This window comes from Chelonia mydas, chromosome 1, assembly GCF_015237465.2.
Source record: "Chelonia mydas isolate rCheMyd1 chromosome 1, rCheMyd1.pri.v2, whole genome shotgun sequence".
In the NCBI taxonomy this organism is placed as follows: domain Eukaryota; kingdom Metazoa; phylum Chordata; order Testudines; family Cheloniidae; genus Chelonia; species Chelonia mydas.
The window spans coordinates 77,585,201-77,605,670 of record NC_057849.1 but is presented as its reverse complement, the minus strand read 5'-3'; the positions used below and the strand labels follow the sequence as shown (position 1 = coordinate 77,605,670).

General features: G+C 42.1%; 1 protein-coding gene and 1 pseudogene across 8 annotated transcripts in view; both read left to right on the top strand.

Annotated features, from left to right (window-relative positions):
* Nucleotides 1-20,470, top strand: part of KLF12 (Kruppel like factor 12) — a 362,839-nt gene that overhangs the window by 333,120 nt on the left and 9,249 nt on the right. For all 8 annotated transcript variants that reach the window (XM_043533937.1, XM_043533918.1, XM_037895230.2 and 5 more), the window contains one exon: nt 121-278. In XM_043533937.1, the coding sequence (XP_043389872.1) occupies nt 121-278 (158 nt within the window). The remainder of the gene's footprint in view (nt 1-120; nt 279-20,470) is intronic.
* Nucleotides 14,862-15,294, top strand: LOC102936198 (annotated as a pseudogene).

The window sequence follows — 20,470 nt, the reverse complement described above, 5'->3', positions numbered from 1 at the left end:
ACATGTCAGTAACAAACCAAATTGCATACCAAACTATTGTATTCTGCGATTTCATAAGTTTGTGTCTAAGTTGCATGATATTCCTTTGTCTTAATTTTTTGCTTCTGTTGTATTTTACAGTTCAATTTCACCATTCAGTATTGAGAGCACAAGGCGCCAGAGAAGGTCTGAGTCCCCAGACTCCAGGAAGCGGCGCATCCATAGGTGTGATTTTGAAGGATGCAACAAAGTATACACAAAAAGTTCTCATCTGAAGGCTCACCGGCGGACACACACAGGTAGTACTTTGCTGAGAATATAATAATAATGCTTAGTACTTATACAGCATTTTATATCCTCAAAACTCTTTACAGAGTTCCTCATGACAGTGTTGTGAGGGAAGATACAGTACCAGTAAGTGAATGTAATAGTTTGAAGTAAGCGAATGTTATAATTTTACGGACAGGTACACTCAGAAACAGGTTGCTGAAGTGGCCAGAGACAGAAACAGAGGGGAAGTGTCGACTGTTGAATAGGGCATTAGGCTAGGAGTCAGGAGACCTGATTTCTGTTCCCAGCTCTGCCAGTGGGCACGCGACTCTGCCTTTGTTTCCCTTCCACCCTTTGGGGTTTTTTTTTGTCTCTTCAGATTATAGGCTCTCAGGAGTAGGGAGTGTCTTTTACTCTGTGTTTGTACAGGGAGGCATCAATGTCAGTCGAGGGTTGTAGGCATTACTTTAATACAGATAAAACATAATATACAGTAATAACAATAATAATGAAATGACTTTGCAAAGGCCGTGGAGGTAGTCAGTGTCAAAGCTGAATGTTGTAATACTAAAGAACTCGGGATAGAATTTTTTCAGCAACATTTTTAATGTCTTATAACTTCAGATCTAAGCATTAAAACGAAGTTGACTGCCAAAGCATCTGCTCTTTTCTGTTTAATCTCTCAATGTGTCTAGGGCAGGGGTGGGCAAACTTTTTGGCCCGAGGGCCACATTGGGGTACAAAACTGTATGGAGGGCCGGGTAGGGAAGGCTGTGCCCCCCAAACAACCTGGCCCCAGCCCCCTATCCTTCCCTGCCCCCTGACTGTCCCCGTCAGAACCCCCGACCCATCCAACCCCCCCTGCTCCTTGTCCCCTGACTGCCCCTTCCTGGGACCCCCTGCCCCAAACCGCCCCCTCCGGGATCCCACTCCCTATCCAACCCCCCCTGCTCCCTGTCCCCTGACTGCCCTGACCCCATCCACACCCCTGCCCCCTAACAGGCCCCCCCGGGACTCCTATGCCTATCCAACCCCACCTGTTCCCCGATCCCTGACTGCCCCATCCAACCACCCCCTGTCCCCTGACTGTCCCCCGGAACCCCCTACCCAACCCCTCCACTGCCACACGCGCCGCCGCCACCCCTTTACCATGCCGCTCAGAGCAGCAGGAGCTTGCAGCCCCGCTGCCTGCACGGTGGCATGGCTGCGGGGAAGGGGGAACAGCAGGGGAGGGGCTGGGGGCAAGCTTCCCAGGCCAGGAGCTCAGGGGCCAAGCAGTTATTATAAAGTTATTGTAACTACTTAAATTAGCAGTAAATACAACTCCTTAGTTAGAACTTATGAATCTCTGGCTCACAGTCCCATGATCAGACGACTAGACCATGTCCACTTTCAGTACTTATATTTCTTTCAGTTCATCTTGTGACAGATGCAGCTAGTTGGGAAATGGGAAGTTATGATCTAATGATAAGATGATACTACAGTACACTTTTGACATGGAAAAGTCTTGTGTTAATTTAGACTTGATGTATCTGGCACAAACTATCTCAGCATTTGTATGTGTTGGACAAATTTATTGTGGAAAAGAATAACAAATTTCCATTTTCCAGGTAAAATCTGGGGACCAGTTCAAACTTGTTAGAGAAGTGAAGTCATTAACACGTCTGCATCAGTTTTCCCAATAGGTCTATTTGGTGGGTGGGATTGCCACCTTTTGTTGAAAGCAATACTGAATCAGTCTCCATCCTTATCCCCCCTACTAAAAAATACTTCTTAAGGAAAGAATCCCCTCCCAAAATGGAAGAAAAGCTCCAGTGGCCTGTTAATTGTAATCAGCTTTTCTTCTAGGCAGGCTGTGCTCTTCTCAGCTTCCTGCAACTGCCCATCCCTAGCCACATTCCTTATATATTGTTTGACTGTCATCCCTCTCAGTTTACTCTTGTTTGCTGTCCTCTCTTAATTCCGCTCCCTCCTCCCGCTCCGCAAATACACACGCACTCTGATCCCCCTTCAGTCTGATTCCAAGTTGATGGAGGTGGCCAGCACCTCTGAAAGTCAGGCTGGTCACATATTTAGGGACCTAAAGCTAGGCCCCCAAGTTTGAAAATGGCATTAGTATCTAGAATTACTTTTCAGTAGCGTTTAGGGCGTAATGGAGTCTTTGTACCTATACCAAATGACAACTGCTTTGGGGATCTTGTGTGATCTTTTTTGCTGGTTTGTTCCTTCTGAAAATATCTCAAAGAAAAGTACCACAAAAAAACTCACAGCATGTACACATGTTGACTGCTTTATACTGTTATGCTTCTATCTCTGCTTCCATTTACACAATAAAAATTAAACAGAAAGAAGGTGAGTGTCAAATTTAGGCAACTAGTTTATCAGATAAGAAATTCTGCAATGTGTTGTTAAAACTGAACAGGTTTACAAAACACCTTTCCGGTCTCTGTGAGAAGCTCACATAGTCTTCCTTAAATGCAGCATTGACTGTGAATTTACAGTAGGTATTAATCTCATCTTGCATTTATATCTTAGTCTTTACCTTTGCCTCAGGCAAGCTGAGTCAATTATTTATGTATGACCCATAGTAATTAGTGTGCAGTATTGGACAGGTATAAATGAATTCTGACAGCCATGCACACAAGGGTGAGCAAGTTCTTTCTGATAAAAGATCACAGAAACTTGGCATTGTATAATTTTAATTTTTCATGCTGTATGTGTTGCGCCATTTGATCTTGCTACAAATAATTTAGCTGAGCAGAATTGGTGTGAAAGCTCCTTAATATTTATTTGTACTGTTGATATATATTTACAGCAAATGAAATAGATACATAATCATTTTGATACAGTAAACTTTTAAAAATATTTTATTAAGGAATTTTGACATTAAACTATAGTTCTTTTCAATTTAATTTTTAAAAAGGAACTGTAGACAGTAATATCATATCATCTTTTCCGTGTGTGACCTGGATACTTGAAGATGCCATCAGTAGCAAGTACTGTTCACCAATGTTACTTCAAATGCTAGTGTAAACAATTAACTCTCATTCTTGGCTATTGAATCCACTAGGTGGTGAGCTTGAATAGCAAATTGTTTCTGCAATTAGAAAACCAGAAAACATTCAAACTGATCTCACTGTTAAATTAGAATATTTCATAAGTCACCAGTACCAGCCATCAAATTTATCTTTTCAATATCAGGTTTTTATTGTTATTTTGCCAAATCGTCTAAAAAGGTTAGAAAATATCAGGTATGATGGGAGCCTGAAGGGCTTGCAGTCAGCGTGTGCTCAGATTTATCATCTCCCTTAAGAAGAAGAAGAAACTATGAGAAATCAGATGACCTGGGTTTTCTCAGGCTAGTTTCTGTCTCACTGAACTCACAGAAAACTGGTAATATGTGACTCTTCAAATGAGTAATCTTTGTAGATCAGAAGGGTGAAAGCACTCTATTGTATTCATACCCAAAGTATGTATTCATTGCATTCTACCTATGTACTTGTATGGTCCTAATCCGTGCAATAACTGAGCATCATCATTCATACCTACTGTGGAATTTAATCGCATAAAGTTGTGAGGGGTGGTTAACTGTGGTGGTGGTAGTGGTGTTATTTTATTAGAACCTCCTAAGGAGGCAAACACCTGGAGATATAAAGTAACTTGGTATGGGGAAGGGGGGGGAGTCATTATTTTTAAAACGTTTTAATACGTCCTACAGAATTAAATTTCCTTTACTTCTTCAAAGTCTTCTGCAGAGTTGGTTAGACATTTCAAAATTAGAAATGTTGATGAAATTTTTCATCGACATTTCAATGGGGAAAATACATATTTTCAGGAAAATTTTGCTTCATTTTTCAGTCAGCCCTAGTTTTTAGATCTTTCTCTGTAACTAGAACGGGGCGCAAATGTCAAATGTTACAAATTTTTGACCAAAAAAATTGTGTGTGAGGGGGGAATTGTGCAAATTGTTTCACTTTTGTGTGAGTATGTTTTTATCTCCTCTGTAGAAGGATGGAAATTTTGAAATTTCAGAGAAAAGCAGGAAAATATTGCAAAAATGTTCAGAGTGTATCATCCATCTTCACATTTTTTTCCAAACAGCTCTAACTAAAATCTAGCTGTGTCCCAAGGAACATGAAGCTGATATTTTTAAAGTGTTAAGACAAAAGCTATATACTTGGGAAGGGTTGTTTTTGTCAGGACAAATCCAAGACTTTAAATTATCCTCCATTTACAAATTTAAATAAGTATGTAAGTATCTTCAGGGTTGTTTAGGCTAGCTGCCATAGCATGGCAGAGGAGATGTTACATGTATTGGGGCCTTTGGGATGGAGGGAGTTGTGAGATGAAGAAACACTGAGGTTCTTTTTCACCCACAGCAGCTTCACTTAATTTTGTTTTAATATGTATGAAATAAATAATGAAATATAGGAATATCAACAGAGGCACTGTTTGTATCGCTGCAGGTTTTCCTGGTTGGTTGTTTTGCTAGTCTAGGGGAGCAATCCTGTATATTGGCATCTTTGGAGATCTAATGTGCTTTAGCAGCCTTTCTGCACTGGTAGACTCTTTATCTCATATGTGGACAAAGTTTGTGTACTGCTGTTTACAATGTGGCTGGCAACTTCTCTCCCCTGTAACTGAGAGGTGTGATCTGTAAAAACTACACTTGCCAGCATACAATGCTCCATCTTGATTTAAACAGCCACTCCACCTATATCAAAGTTGGTCTTTGCTTATCAGGGCCTATAATCTTCACAGGCAACATTGATTAAACAGAGAGAGTGAGAGAGAATGTAAATCTCATATATTTTATGACCTTAAGACTCAAATAATCCTCAGGACTCAAAATGGGCCAAATGTGGGGGTACATGTGAAAATCAGGATATGGAACAGTGCACTGAGGAGCCAATGGCAGCAAGGCTGATACAGGTGCTAACGGCTCAGGAAATGGAGCTGATTTTTTCACACATGGCCCAGAAAATACAGGATTCAAACTGGATTTTTCCATGATTCTTTGGCTCATCTGTTCCATGAAAGCACGGCTTATGGCCACAGCTTCCCACCCCACACACCAAGGGATAATGTGGAGTAAGCCATGCAGAGCTGGTGGGTTTTTCCCACAAAGTAAGGTCTTAGGCATGGCCCTTTGATGCTTCCTGAGAGTACCCAGGGTTGTGAGGCACTAGGGTTGCCAACTTTCTACTTGCACAAAACCGAACACCCTTGCCCCTCCCCATGCCCTGTCCCTCCTCCAAGGCCCTGCCCTTTCGCCAAGGCCCCGCCCCCTGCTCACTCCGTTCCTCCTCCCATTGCTCGCTCTCCCAACCCTCACTCGCTCATTTTCACCGGGCTGGCTCAGGGGGCTGGGGTGCTGGAGGGGGTGAGGCTCCAGCTAGGGGTGCAGGCTCTGGGGTGAGGCCAGAAATGAGGAGTTCAGAGTATGGGAGGGGGCTCCGGGCTGAGGCAGCGGGTTGGGGTGTGGGAGGAGGCATGGGCTCTGGTCTGGGGGTGCGGGTTCCGGGGTGGGGCCAGAAATGAGGGGTTCAGAGTTCAGGAGGGGGCACTGGGCTGGGGCAGGGGGTTGAGGTGTGGGGGGTGTGAGGGCTCTGGCTGGGGGTGCGGGCTCTGGGGTGGGGCTGGGTATGAGAGGTCAGGGGTGCGGGAGGATGCTCCGGGCTGGGACCAAGGGGTTCGGAGGATGGGAGGGGGATTAGGGCTGGGGCACGGGATTGGGGAGGGATGCAGGCTCTGAGCGGCGCTTACCTCAAGCAGACAGTCAATGGCCCAGTTGCTGACCAGAGCTGCCAGGATCCCTTTTCAACCGTGTGTTCTGGTCGAAAACCGGACACCTGGTCACCCTATAAGGCACCTCGCTACCACTGGCCCTTAGCGCAAGGAAGTCTTGTCTGTGTCTGCTGTGGGTCCACTAGTCCCGGGCAACACGAGCACTCCCTTTTAGGCCTGTTCAGGCCCCACTCTCCATACAGGTTAGCGATAGGCACACTCCAGACCCTGAGCCCTCTGACTGTTGACCTGGAGTGTCCAGCCTCAGGTCTACTGGACAAAGCTTTGCTGCTTACAAAGGAGCAGTACACCCAGCTTAGAGTTTCACATCAGATCACCGTTCTGCTTGACACACAGCACTTAGATATGTTTCTAGTGAAAGCAAGTAAAAGTTTATTTAACCAAGTTTAGAGAGACAAGTGACAGCAAGTAGAAGTATTGGAAACAGATGGTTACATATAAAATAAAATCAGAACACACATTCTAGAACCTAGACTGACTTAACTAGATGCTTTCCTGTTTTATAGAGCCCTGCTCACCCAAAGTTCTTCCAGCCATTTACAGCCCGGCTTGGCTGTGATCCATTCATGAGACATTCATGTCAGCTTGCCTCCTTGATGAAAGATCCCGGGTGTCTTTGCATCCCCAGATATATCAGAACAGTCCATTGTCCTTATTCATAAGCAAGACATCCCCCTGCTGGTTGTTTTTTCCTGAGTACTCCTTTCTTGTAGATTTCAGTCTCTTAGTCAGCAGCTGGCTCGCTATGCAAATAAGACTACATTGTCCAGAGAGGTAGATAAGCATCTGTTACCCCCTGCTTGAAAGGAACCTGTCCAAGGTATGTCACCTCCTGGTTACCTGCCTTAAGAACATAATTATCAGTACAGACAAACAAATATTAAATATTATCAGTACATACATTGCACAATGACTGTGAGGAGCAGTAGGCTACTGGCTCTTGGCAGAGATCTCACAAGCCACCCTTTCATGAGTTATTACACATATATCTGACACAGGGGACCTCTGTAAAATCCTGTGCACCCTCTGTGCCCACTGTCAGTTGTCATCAAGAAGTCACTGGGTCAGAGACACTGTGCTCATAATTTTTGCCTTCATTTCAGGTAAATCTTATAGTACTTTGATGGAGAAATTTTCAGTTTACACTGGTTAATATTTAACTTTACAGATTTTTTATTTTTTTTATTTTTCATTAATATAATAGCAATGAGCAATAAGGTCAAATAGGTGTCTGAACCTTGGAGGGCGGGGGGTGAGGGTGTGTCATTGATCAATAGCATCACTCAGATTTGAGAGTAAATACTTATAGCCTTAGACATAATGAAGGCCATTTTTCAGTGTTGGGCTCTTCACCAGTGTTATGTGGAGACACTAAACTTTTCAGCTATGCATTTGTGTACCTGAGAAAGTGCCAGTATTTCCTGTGACAGAAGTTGTTCCTTTTCAGCTGGTTTGAGATGCCAGCCAAGTAGAGAGAGGGCTAGTGAATACATGGGTGTTTTGTTTAGTCTGTGCTTTTTCAAACTTTGCATTCCTCTCACTCACCGTTGCTCCATATATTATTTTAATATGAAAGGACACCTGTCATTAGTCTTTGTTCAGATTTTCCTTTCAGCGTTTCAGAGCAGACTTAAGAAATAGGAGGTACCAAAAAAGTTATTTTTGCTCTGTAGGTTTTAAAACTCCATTTACTACCTGTTTCTTTTTCTTTCTTTTTTTTAAGAATTGTAAATGCCTTTTGCCAGCTGTACATGACAGAAATATATTTATTGGCTTGTAATCCCTTCTTTAGACAAATATTAAGAGGAAGCATTATCCTTTAGATAATCCGTTTGGATTTGCTTTTAGTTTTGTAGAGTTTTGGCCTAGTCTAAAATTAACACATCTCTTTTCCCACTCCCTCCCCCATGCATGTCTTGCCTGCTACCTTAGCTCCAGTCCTGCAGCCCTTCATGTGAATATACCAATGGGTTTAAAGGGCTGCAAGACCAGGCCCATATCCTGGGCTAGAAAACTGGAAATTTAAATAAACAAAACCAATTTATAAATTACTGTATTTTAAATAAAATAGGAAGTTATATTTGTCTTGGGTTCACCTTTATTTTTTAAGAAAGACTTTCTAAAATTTAGTGCCAGATTCAATAAACAGTAGAGTTTTTCACTGTGGAAACCAGTGCATCTCATGGAAGTCCCCACTTGTAGGCTTCTGGTTCTTTCTTCAGGCTGCTGCAGCATGGAAGATAGCCAAATTCTTTGACTGAACTGGGCTCTTAGAGCCTGATCCTGTTCCTACTGGAGTCAGTGGCTTCAGTGTCATAGGATAGGGCCCATAATATTTAAAAATTAGGCATCAGATAGCTCATGAAATTGACAATGGGCTTTGGGGACTGACTTCCCAGTTCTACTGCATCCCGGGTAGATAGCATCTAATAGCCTGATAGGGTACATCTACACTGCAATAAAAGACTCATGTGACAGCCATGGCTGGCCTGGGTCAGCTGACTTGGACTGATAGGGCTCAGGCTGCTGGACTATGAAATTGCAGTGTAGACATTCAGGCTCAGGCGGCAACTCCGGCTTTGGGACCCTCCCCCCCACGCAGGGTCTCAGAACCTGGGCTCAGCCCAAGTCTGAACATCTTCACTGCAGCTTTATAGCCCTGCAGCCTGAGCCCCGCAAACTTGAGTCAGCTGACCCAGGCCATCTGTAGGTCTTTTACTGAAGCGTAGACATACCCATAGCCTGGGTGTAATGAGGTGGATCTCTTAGTCCAGTTCCTCATGGGCAGCAGTCCACATCACAAAAAGCTAGTACTTCCAATTCTCATCATACAACCTCTCTGCAGACAATTAAATTATTTCATTGATCTGGAGCTGTTTGTGAGCACTAAATTCACCTTAAGCACACACAAAGCAAGGGAATAATTATTCTGCATTGTAAGTCTGGTACGGTGCCAACATGGAAAAGTGCCCACACTTACTCCAAAGCACTTTGTTGGGAATGATGTAGGAAAGTGAGTCTAATTTTATCTGTGATTGCTCTTGTCTCTAGGTTATGAAAAATATTTGCAGCAATGCCTCTTGACTTTGTAAATATGAAATGCATAGGGGTTTTGTCTGTGCGTGGCACAAGGAAATACTGATTTTTGTTATGCAGAATAAAATCTTCTCTAATTTATCACTTAATATTTTACCTTCCAGAACTACAGTTCTTACAAATTCTCATGGCCAGATTGTAGTCCAGGATGCACAGCCACAAAGCAGCATAAAGGACAGTAAAACCCCTCCACTCTTACACACACCCATGGGTATGTCTACACTATAATTAAACACTTGCTGCTGACACATGTCTGCTGACTCTGGCTCGCTGGGCTTGGGCTACAGGGCTGTTTAATTGTGATGTAGACATTTGAGCTGCAGCTGGAGCCCGGGCTCTGGGACCCTTCCCCCTCACACAGTGTACATCAGAGATGCCATAGCTGTCATACAAATGATGGCTGGAGACAAATTCCAAACCTCTGATGTACTAGAGGCAGGTCCTGAAAGGACCTGATAAAGCTAATTCTGTAAGTGAAGTCTTTGACAGATATGAGAATAGTAACTCTGTGAAAACTGCAGAAAGACAATGCCGGACAGGATATAAGGTTGGATGCAAGAAATACTAGATGATTGGTGGATGCCCTTGTGCCTCCATGGAAAAAGTTTCTAAATGTGGTGTCCAACAAGAAGTCACTTGTAAAATTCCTCTGTGAATATATCATTCCAAATGCACCTGAGAGTGTAGGAACACACCCAACACAAACACTCCTTGCTGGAGGCTTTTCCAATGGGGAAATAGCAAAGTCCATCACCAGTAGAGGTGCTGAAGAAGCCCAAGACTTGCATAGTACTCAGGAGGAAGTGGACACAAGGATGCTTCTGAATGTTGTATGTGCAGCCTGGCTTTTGGGTCTTTTGGTGTCAAAGGAATCATAGTAATTAGGTCACCTGATAGAGATATTTTGGTCCTTGCTGTTCACTATTTTCCAAAAATGGAACACATAGGTAGCATGTGGATTGAAACAGGCACCATTATTACCAGCACAACTGACAAGGGTTGCTTTATATCTGTGTGTGAAATTTGTGATGTACGCACTCGTGACTTCAGCAGCACACTTCCTGCTGTACACACATTAACAGGATATGACTCAGTGTCATCCCTATTGGATTTTGGGGGCAGGGGGAAGGAATGTGTGTTTAATGTTGTCAAAACAAAGGTATCTTACCACTTCAGAGATCTTGCAAAATTGGGAGAGAGTGATGGACAAACTGCAATTTCTGCAGCAAGGAAGTTGGTAGCCGTGCTGTATGACAAGAGCGAGAAAGAAAAGGAGACCCACAGAGGCCAGAATTGCTTGCCTCTCAATCTCGCCATCAAAAGGGACAAGTCACTGGCCAAACTCCCCCCCATGTGATGACAGTTGAAGAACATGTCAAAAGAGCATCATGAGCAAGCCAAGATTTAAATGCCTTTGCACACAGGTGAACCAGATACGGGATCACCATTGCAATATGGATGGCAAAATGTGGATGATGAATTACCACCTGTGTTCCTTTAGGGTCCAATGGTACCTTAACGTCTACAAGATCATATTTGGGCCTATACCAGTAGGTGTCACTGCACAAGAAACTGAGTCTGTAGTTGGAACAATCTTCCCTGCACACAGTGTGCATCCAAGGCAATGAAGACTGCGGTAACTCTCAACAGAGATCATAAAGATGAACATGGTGATGATAATGATGTTGACTAGAAATGTCACCAGTGCTGTTACATTTCAGTAATACCTGTACAAATTTATTATTAGAGTTTGTTGTTGTGGTGCATGGAGGTCACAGAGAAATTAAATTTTATGTCTTGAAATAATAGATAGGGTCATTAACATAACAAATGAATGCAAATATTTCAAAGTAGTCATTTTAATGTGTTAGTGGTGTCATTGTTTATTCCCATTTCTAAGGTAATGGCACCACTTGACAGCTCCACAGGATTCCTCATCTTGAAGTAGATGTAATAAGCTTTCAAATGATGCATGATGTGCATGTGTGTAGAGTGAGTACACGTAGTCATTCAAATTGGTGGTGTCTGCCACTGGCCTATTTAATGAGACTGTGAATAACTTGGGACAGCGCCTATCTCATTGTTCTGTGTTTGTACAGCACCTAGAAAAGTGGGGTCCTGATCCATGGCTAGAGCTCCTAGGTGCTACCACAACATATATAATAAGTATTGTAGTTTAACATCTTGAAGAGACTTGCCTGGCTGGGATCTGATCCTGCAAATACTACTGGGAGTGTTGCAAGATCAAGCCCTTGTAAATTTTAGGTTTCAGAGTAACAGCCGTGTTAGTCTGTATTCGCAAAAAGAAAAGGAGTACTTGTGGCACCTTAGAGACTAACCAATTTATTTGAGCATGAGCTTTCGTGAGCTACAGCTCACTTCATTGGATGCATACTGTGGAAATTGCACAGTATGCATCCGATGAAGTGAGCTGTAGCTCACGAAAGCTCATGCTCAAATAAATCGGTTAGTCTCTAAGGTGCCACAAGTCCTCCTTTTCTTTTTGTAAATTTTAGAAGATTGCATTTATTGCCAGGCAGAAGTACCACTTCCATTCTGTGAACACCTTGAATTCTCTAGAAAAGTGTATTTTCTTCTGCAAAACTTTTGAAACCTTTATACCTTTATTATTACCTTTGATTTAATAATTATTGTCACTCACATTAGTGTTAACTATGTGTTAAGCATCAGCAATGTGATTGGCACTGTGCAATAGGTAAAAGATAAAGAATCCCTGTCCCAAAGAGTTAAGTCTATCTGTCTGTCTTAGAGTATTATATAGGTCCTATCAACATAGTGAGTCAAAAACCTGAAGAGTCAAAGTAAAGCAGTGATGGTGCAGGGTTTTGGTTTTATTCTCCTCTCCATTCTTCTGATACAGACACAGTAAGTTGGGTATAACTTTGTGCGTTTATTTCCCCACATTATTAATGGCTTCTTGTGGGCAAGGCAGAAGAAGAGATTTTTTAGGACAGTTTGAAGGAGAGAAGGGTGGTGAGTTGGCAAATGAGAACAAGCTGGTCATTGTATGCATAGAGGATAGTGTGAAACCATGCACAAAGACAGGAGGCAATAAATATGAATGATTGTGAAGTGGAGGGGACACAGTGGATATAATAACAAGTAAGAGCCATGCTATAGACCGGGGCAGAGTAATACAGGTGAGAGCAAGAGCTATATGTAGAGGGAACATGTAAAGCTAAGGAAACATAAAAGTAATTGACTTTGAATTGAATTATCAATGACTGAGAATATAAATAATAGCATTAAGAATTGTCAAAAGCATCATGAAATTCCCTCTGTTCTATTGGATGTAGATTTTATACTTACTTTTAATTGGGGAAACTGAATTTGCACATGGAGAAACTGATTCCCTTTCCCAAGGTCACACACTGAGTTAGTATCAGAACAAGGAATAGAACCCTGAATACTAAGTCGTATGCCCCAATCGATTATGGTAGATTATGCTCGATCTCAGTCTTATAATTTAGTTTCCCAAACTTGCTCAGCTGATATAAAACACACGCCCCTTGTCCAAGAGAGATGCTGTTGTCATGCTGTCTGGAGTGGCTCACAACCATGAGTGCCTACCTCAGGGCAGACTGTCAAAAACAGGACAGATACCCCAAACTAGTGGTGTGTTCTGTAATTAGATTTCACCAAGCCAGTAAAAAATGTGAACTCCCAAATCACTATAACAATCCTACCATGAAGTCACAGACAGTCCCCTTAGACTCTCCAGACTATCTTACCACCAGGACAAACCGGACTTCGTGGTAAATGGTTATTTACTCTGAAATCACACAGTGGTCAGGAAAAAGAAAAGGCGTACTTGTGGCACCTTAGAAACTAACAAATTTATTTGAGCATAAGCTTTCGTGAGCTACAGCTCACTTCATCGGATGCATGCAGTGGAAAATACAGGGGGGAGATTTTATATACACAGAGAACATGAAACAATGAGTGTTACTATACACACTGTAACAAGAGTGATCAGGTAAGGTGAGCTATTACCAGCAGGAGAGAGGAAAAAAAACACAATCTTTTGTAATGATAATTAAAATAGGCCATTTCCAGCAGTTGATAAGAACGTGTGAGGAATAGTAGGTGGCGGAAATAAACATGGGGAAATAGTTTGACTTTGTGTAATGACACATCCACTCCCAGTCTTTACTCAAGCCTAATTTAATGGTGTCCAGTTTGCAAATTAATTCCAGTTCAACAGTCTCTCATTGGAGTCTGTTTTTGAAGTTTTTTTGTTGAAGAATTGCCACTTTTAGGTCTGTAATCAAGTGACCAGAGAGATTGAAGTGTTCTCTGACTGGTTTTTGAATGTTATAATTCTTGACTTCTGATTTGTGTCCATTTATTCTTTTATGTAGAGACTGTCCGGTTTGGCCAATGTACATGGCAGAGGGGCATTGCTGGCATTGCTGGCACATGATGGCATATATCATCTACCAATGTGGCCCACCTTGATTATCACTACAAAAGGTGTTGTTGTTTTTTCTCTCCTGCTGGTAATAGCTCACCTTACCTGATCACTCTCGTTACAGTGTGTATGGTAACACCCATTGTTTCATGTTCTCTGTGTATATAAAATCTCTCCACTGTATTTTCCACTGAATGCATCCGATGAAGTGAGCTGTAGCTCATGAAAGCTTATGCTCAAATAAATTGGTTAATCTCTAAGGTGCCACAAGTACTCCTTTTCTTGTTGCGAATACAGACTAACATGGCTGCTACTCTGAAACAATGGTCAGGTTGCTTCCAGTCGCAGGATACCAGACACTTACCCTAGATTGGTACCATAGATCTTACCAGTCCTTATCAAAGTAAGTAAGTGAGTGAAGGTCTGAGCACAGGGAATCAGGATCTGAGATCTGTAAGTTTAATTCTACCATTCACTCTTTCTGGGGCCTTGAGAAAGTCACTCTCTCCCTCAGTTTCCTTATCTGCAAAATAAAGATAATACTCACTCACTTAATAATACTGACCTCCCCGGTCTGTGATGAAGCCTGATTATTGTAAAGCAATAATCATTTTTAAAAATAGGTTTATAAAGCACTTTGAAGAGGGAAAATGCTTTAAGTGCTGTTGCTTTTCATTAAAAATTCAAAACTTTTTGACGCTGCTGTTTAAAATTAATTTGAATAAAACTTAAACTATGTCATTTTTTTGCCTTTATACTGCTTCTACAATCTGTTGTCTTCCTCTGGGAGTGCCTAAGGCAGCAAATTCTATAATGGCCATTTTGTTGTAAAGAGATTCTTGAACTGTTCAAACACTTTACATTTGTTGGGGTCACTCCCAAACTTAGTCATCTGTTGTCACTGTCAATTTGTGAATCCCAGCCCAACCGCTGTGTCAGTGTGGGTGTGGTGGGACTGTACTCTCCCTTTCGGAATTAATTTGATGGTGATATAGGCACTGCTGCTGGATGACACAGGTACTCCACACTGGGCATTTTGTTACAATTACACTGCAGCAGTAACTTCCTAAACAGTGAGAAGTAATTGTAAGCCTTTGCCATGGATTTTCAATATGGCCCCGATCCTGCAAACACTTACACACGTGTAACTTTATTCACATGAGTAAATGCAGGGGAAACAATCCTGCATTTGGCCCCTTCCCACCATTCCCAAGAGGAATCTTCCTGCAGTCGTATGTTTGATGCTGTCTCATCTGAGGCCTGTGGGCTTGCTGATCAACTGACAGAAGAGCAGATTGAGAATTCAAAGAAGCCTTTTCACTATTTGACAAAAATGGCAATGGTGCTATAACAGCAAAGGAATTGGTGGCAGTGATGTGGTCATTTGGTCAAAACCTAACAGAAGCTGAATTACAGGATATGATCCTTGAATTAGATGCCCTGATGGCAATGCAACAATTGATGTTCCAGAATTTCTGACAACGAAGGCAAGAAAAATGAAAGATACAGTGTGTGAAGAAGATATTAGAGAAGCATTCTGTGTGTTTGATAAGGATGTCAATGGTTATATTACCGCTGCAAAACTTCATCATGTGATGACAAATTTTGGAGAGAAGCTAGCAGATGATGAGATAATTAGGGAAGCGGACATAGATGATGATGGTCAAGTAAATGATGAACAATTTGTACAAATGATGACAGCAAAGTGAATACATCATATAGAACATGCATATATAGATCAGCAATTTTACGGATACGCATGTTTGTAGGACTTAGGTCCATGTTTGTCTGGGTTTTTTTTTAACTTTCTAGGGGCTAGATCCTTAGGTTCTTACCCAGGGAATACTCCCGCTGATAGCAGTTAAAGTACTGTCTGAGTAAGAACTGCATAAATATTCCAAGAGATTGCTTTAGTTTAGTGGGACTGGGCATGTGGAGATTCTGCCACTACTTCTGAGATAAATTGGTAGTAGACCTACTTCAGTTGCATCATTCTACACAACAGATTATGTTCTCTGCAGTAAATTTAGGCCTCAATTAAATCTGTGCAACTCTACTCAAGCCAGTTAGGTTACGTGGGTATAGGAGGGCAGCATTTAGTCCCCTGTTTTAAAACTCTTCTCTTTCAAATCAGACTCAATTTTCAGGTGTTTTGATTATTTATTTTTTTCTTATCAAAAACAGAATTTTATCATTTGGCTATTTCACAAATCATAAAAGTTAGAGGTGGAAAAGACCTAGGTGATGCAGCCCATCTTACTGCCAGTTCATATTATTCCCTACAGCATATTTTCTAGTGCATTCAGTCTAATTTTTAAAATGTACACTATCATCAGTCTTTCAAAATTATGACTACTGTTGTAAGAAGGGTCCGCAGAAGAATGGTGAAAAGGATGAGAAGCATGGGAAGATTTCCATGCAACAAGAGATTGAAAAAATTGGGGCTGTTTAGTGTAGAGAGGCAAATAAGACAGCACATGAGACCAGTGTATAAAACGATGAATAGGATAGAGAATTCTATCCAGGAATCCTGGCTTATCCTTTCTTATCATATAAGAACAAAGGAAATCCAATGACACTGAAAGGCAACATGTTTAAATTGAAAATTGGGACTTTTCCCCCCCACAATGGAATTACTCTGTAGAACTCATTGACGCAGTTTATCATTGATTCAAAAAGCACAGGAAGTTGATATATTAGGGCTGTCAAGTGATTTAAAAAATTAATTTTGATTAATCGCAGTTTTAATCTCATTGTTAAATAATAATAGAATGCCATTTACTTAAATATTTTTGAATTTTTCTGTATTTTCAAATATAAGCTCGGGGCTGGGCTTCAGACTTGCTCGGGGTTTCAGCCTCCCCCAGGGCACCAGCCTCCAGTCTTCAGCCCCCACTCTGCCCGCAGCGCTCCAGGCTGGGGTTTCAGCCCTCCTACCACCTACAAAGCTGTTGGGGCTTCAGTCCCCCTGCTTCCCACAGAGCTCTGGGCTGGGTCTTCAGCTCCTCATGGCGCTCTGGGCTGGGTCTTCAGCTCCTCATGGCGCTCCGGGCTGGGGCTTCACTCCTCCTACCATCTCCAGAGCTAGGACTTCAGGCCCCCTGCTGCCCATGGAGCTCTGGGCTTTGGGCTTCAGCCTCTCTGCTGCCTCTGGAGCTGCATGCTGGGGCTTCGGGCTGCCCACGGAGCTCTGGGCTGGGACTTCAATGTCCCCTCCATCAACACCACCACCTTTGGAGCTCCAGGCTGGAGCTTCAGCCCCCTTGCCGCCGATGCCTCCCTCCCCACCCAGAGGTAATTAACACGTTAATTTTGTTTTCAGTTAATCACAGGCGATCAATTGTCAGCCCTAATATATATAAATTCATATGGATTATTAGAACAGTCACAATTAAAATACATAAAACCTCTTTTTACAGGACATAAGCCAACCACTAACTGCCTGAGGGTAGAAAGAAATTTCCCCAAAGGCAGGTTATTCCATAATTGTCTACAGGGGAATTGAAACATTTGACAGCAATCCCTGTTCCTGGGAAAAGCTTCAGTAGAAAATCACATCGGTATTGCAGGGGAGAGTCCATATGACAAAGAGATCCCTTTTGATGCCAGGGGCTCTCCCCTGTTTACAGAATTTCATGAAATAACTATTTTAGGGTATCTGAGTGTCTGTGAATGGGGAGAGTGGGGGAGCACTTTCCTTAGGTGATTGATCTTATGGAAGTGGTCAGGTTAGATGGAGGAAAGTGATTGTTTAGGAATTCCGGGGGCTGGGAAATAGCTGAGGATAAGAGATAGGTTGTGAAAAGGTAAAAGCTAGATTTTGGCTAATTGATTGAGCATTGTGGTCCTTATTCAGTACATGCTTAACATGAAGTCAGTGGGACTTAAGCACGTGCTTAACGTTAAGTATGTTCTGAAGTGCTTTGCTCTGAGAGTAAGATGGGTGGGGAGATAAATCATTTAATAACAATAATTAAGGTACTTGGGAGGGTAGCATCTGGACTAGGGCAAGGGATGTTTTGGACAGATATTAAAAATATTTGTGTTATTAATAGAAAGTAGAAATGACTAATTCCATTTTGGATTTGAGTCATACCCGCAACTTATTAAACGTAATTAACCTTTCCAAACAACAGTAGAGTTATTTTGGACAAGAAAATCGACATTACTGACTAGAGGCTTCTCCTCCCACAATGGTCCTTTTTCAGTCCTGCCTAATCCATTGAAACCATACATTGCACGATAGTAGTCATGCTGCAGAACTCCACCAGCCACTTCTCTAGGACTAAAAGTGTACTCTCATCGAGGTGCCTTACTTTTGCTCATATTTTCTTACCTATCAGATTTCAATACAAAAACCAGGAAGCCCGAAGGTGGAACAGGACATTAGGGGCCAGGTCATCCCAGCCCAGTAGGGGAAAAATTTTGTAGCTTCATTGTTTTTTTTAAACTCCATTGATTCACAGGGTTGCAGCAACATACCCTCTGTGGCTCAGGTTTCTTCCTCCTTTTCCTGTCCTCTCTTTTTTTCTTCCATTCCTACCCACAGTTAGTCAAAGAGGAACGGGGTGATTCCAGGCTCATTCCCAGTACCTGTTTTTCCAGGGCTGAGCAGGCCGAATTTAACAGGAAGGAAGACTGGCTGCTGCAGCCGGAGTACTCCAGCTCAGTGCCACAGACCCACCTCCTTCCACATCTTCCACATACTTCTTACCTGCAGGGTTGTCACCTTAGGGAATGCCCCAGTGGGAGTAGTTCACTACTTATTTCTGGTATGTCTCCTTCCTAGTTGAGGGCAGAAGCCACTTCCCCTGGCCTTCCTCCTTCGTCCAAGTCAAGAGACATTGGGGCCCTTTTGTGGGAGGGAGGCTGTGATGGGGGGAAGGCCCTGAGTCTTACAGAGCTCTCAGGAGCTTCAGGTAATCTGGATATGATTCAGAAAATCACCCACACTCTGGCTTAATGTACTGCACTTAGACTACTGTATCCCCACTTTGCCTTGGAAGCCTCTACTACCACGGGAACCAGAAAGGTCTGTTTCAGTTAGTCTGAATGAAAAGAAATGTACAATGTGTTGAGGATGGGGGCACAGCGATGGAGTGACACATGCTGTAGTTAGAAATCATTCATATGACATGAGGAGATCATTGGTATAGATCTGCCACGTCAGATGGAATATTGTACATTTGTACAGCATTCCACACCAACTGTTTGTGGTAAGGGGGTTTAAGAGAATTCCGTGGCAAATCTGAGTACGTTTTGTAGCACTTTGTCATTGGCAAGAACAAGTAGCCAGCCATCTGCCATTTAGCTCATGCTCATACACCTCATTTTGGTGCGGAATTTCCAGAGTCAGATGCCATGGACGTCCAGAAGACAGTAAATATTCAGCATTTTGCATGCAATGGAGGATCACAGAATTAGATTGACAGAGTTCGTATCCTCATTGTTGCTTCCAGCTATGTATTGTAACCAAGTCAAAACGCAGAATACTGGATTGTCTTTGCAGTAATTGTTTTACTTCACCATCAGACGTCAGAAGCAGTGAAATTGTCGTGTGTTAGCTGGCATATAGGTATAGTATATCCTAGATGGTTTGCAATAGGTAAACTCTAATTAGCTCAAATGTTGCTACTGCTATACCTATATATGTGTGCAGCATATGAATTCTGTATAAAGTCACATGCTGCCATTTCATCTAGAGGTGTCAGGTCTTATCCCTCTAAAACATGGCAACAATTTTCTAAACTGGGAAATCAGTGAGATTTTTCCTTTGAAATTATAATGTGCTCAACAAGTGTTTGTTGACTTTTGGAGAGACACCTGCAGGGAGGTGGTGTAGGGGGCCAAGGTAAGCGTTCTCTCACTGTTTTATGTAATTGAAGTAGTATTTTGCTACTCATTTTGCTCAGGATTCCAGGGAGCCTAAATATGAACCAGAACAAGAGTGGCAGATGGTTTCTAATAAAGAAATCATTGAGGTAGAGATGCTTTTTTCCCCATAACACTGCTTGTGGCTGGCTGATTTAGCAACTGCAACCACAGTATACCTGATGAGTTTCAAAATTCTAATTCAATTTCCCAGTGGAGTTCCTTAAAGCACACATTTATGTGCACAAAACCACCCAAGATGGATTTCTTTATCAGTTTTTGATGCACACTAGACTGCTGAATATGGGAGATACCCAAGAGCAGTTAACATGTCACCACAGAGTGCTGGGATGGTGATGAAATTACATAACTTTGGGGCCTATAAGAGGAATAGAAATGGGTTTGCATAACAAAATTATTAATTTGTAAATGAATAAAATAGGGTTGTTTTGAATTATTCTGCTGGTATTGTATTGACTTATATAGAACCTGTATTGTGCAGTGCAACTTTACTTTTTTAAGTACAACATTTTCCAGAGCATTCAGAATTGGTCTCACTCTGATCTCATTGAATTCACCCTAACTGAACAAGAACAAGGAAAGAGACTCGCTGGTTGCTCTTTTTCTGTTTATTTTGAGAAATATATTTTATTTTTATAAACTTTATAATGTGCTAGTAAATGTTCTGTTGTGTGGTTTGTAAAAATGATGGAGCCTTTCTAACGAGAGACTTCCCTTTAACATTCTGCCTTTGAATGAAAACTGAGGAGAGTCTGCTATTTTGAGAGCAGGCGTGGACTGAGGAAGTGCAGGCTAAAAGGATTGCACTGTTATAATGGTGGTGCTTGCACAAAGCTCTGTCCTCAGATTGCTGTTGCCTTAATCCGGTTGATTCTCTTAGTCATGTGACTCCTCTAGGACTGAAGAAATCTGGACCAAAATATTTTGTCTTTTGGTACAGATTCAGAAAGTACAAATTTTGAAAATTTTCCTTAAACCGCCCAGAGGCCATGG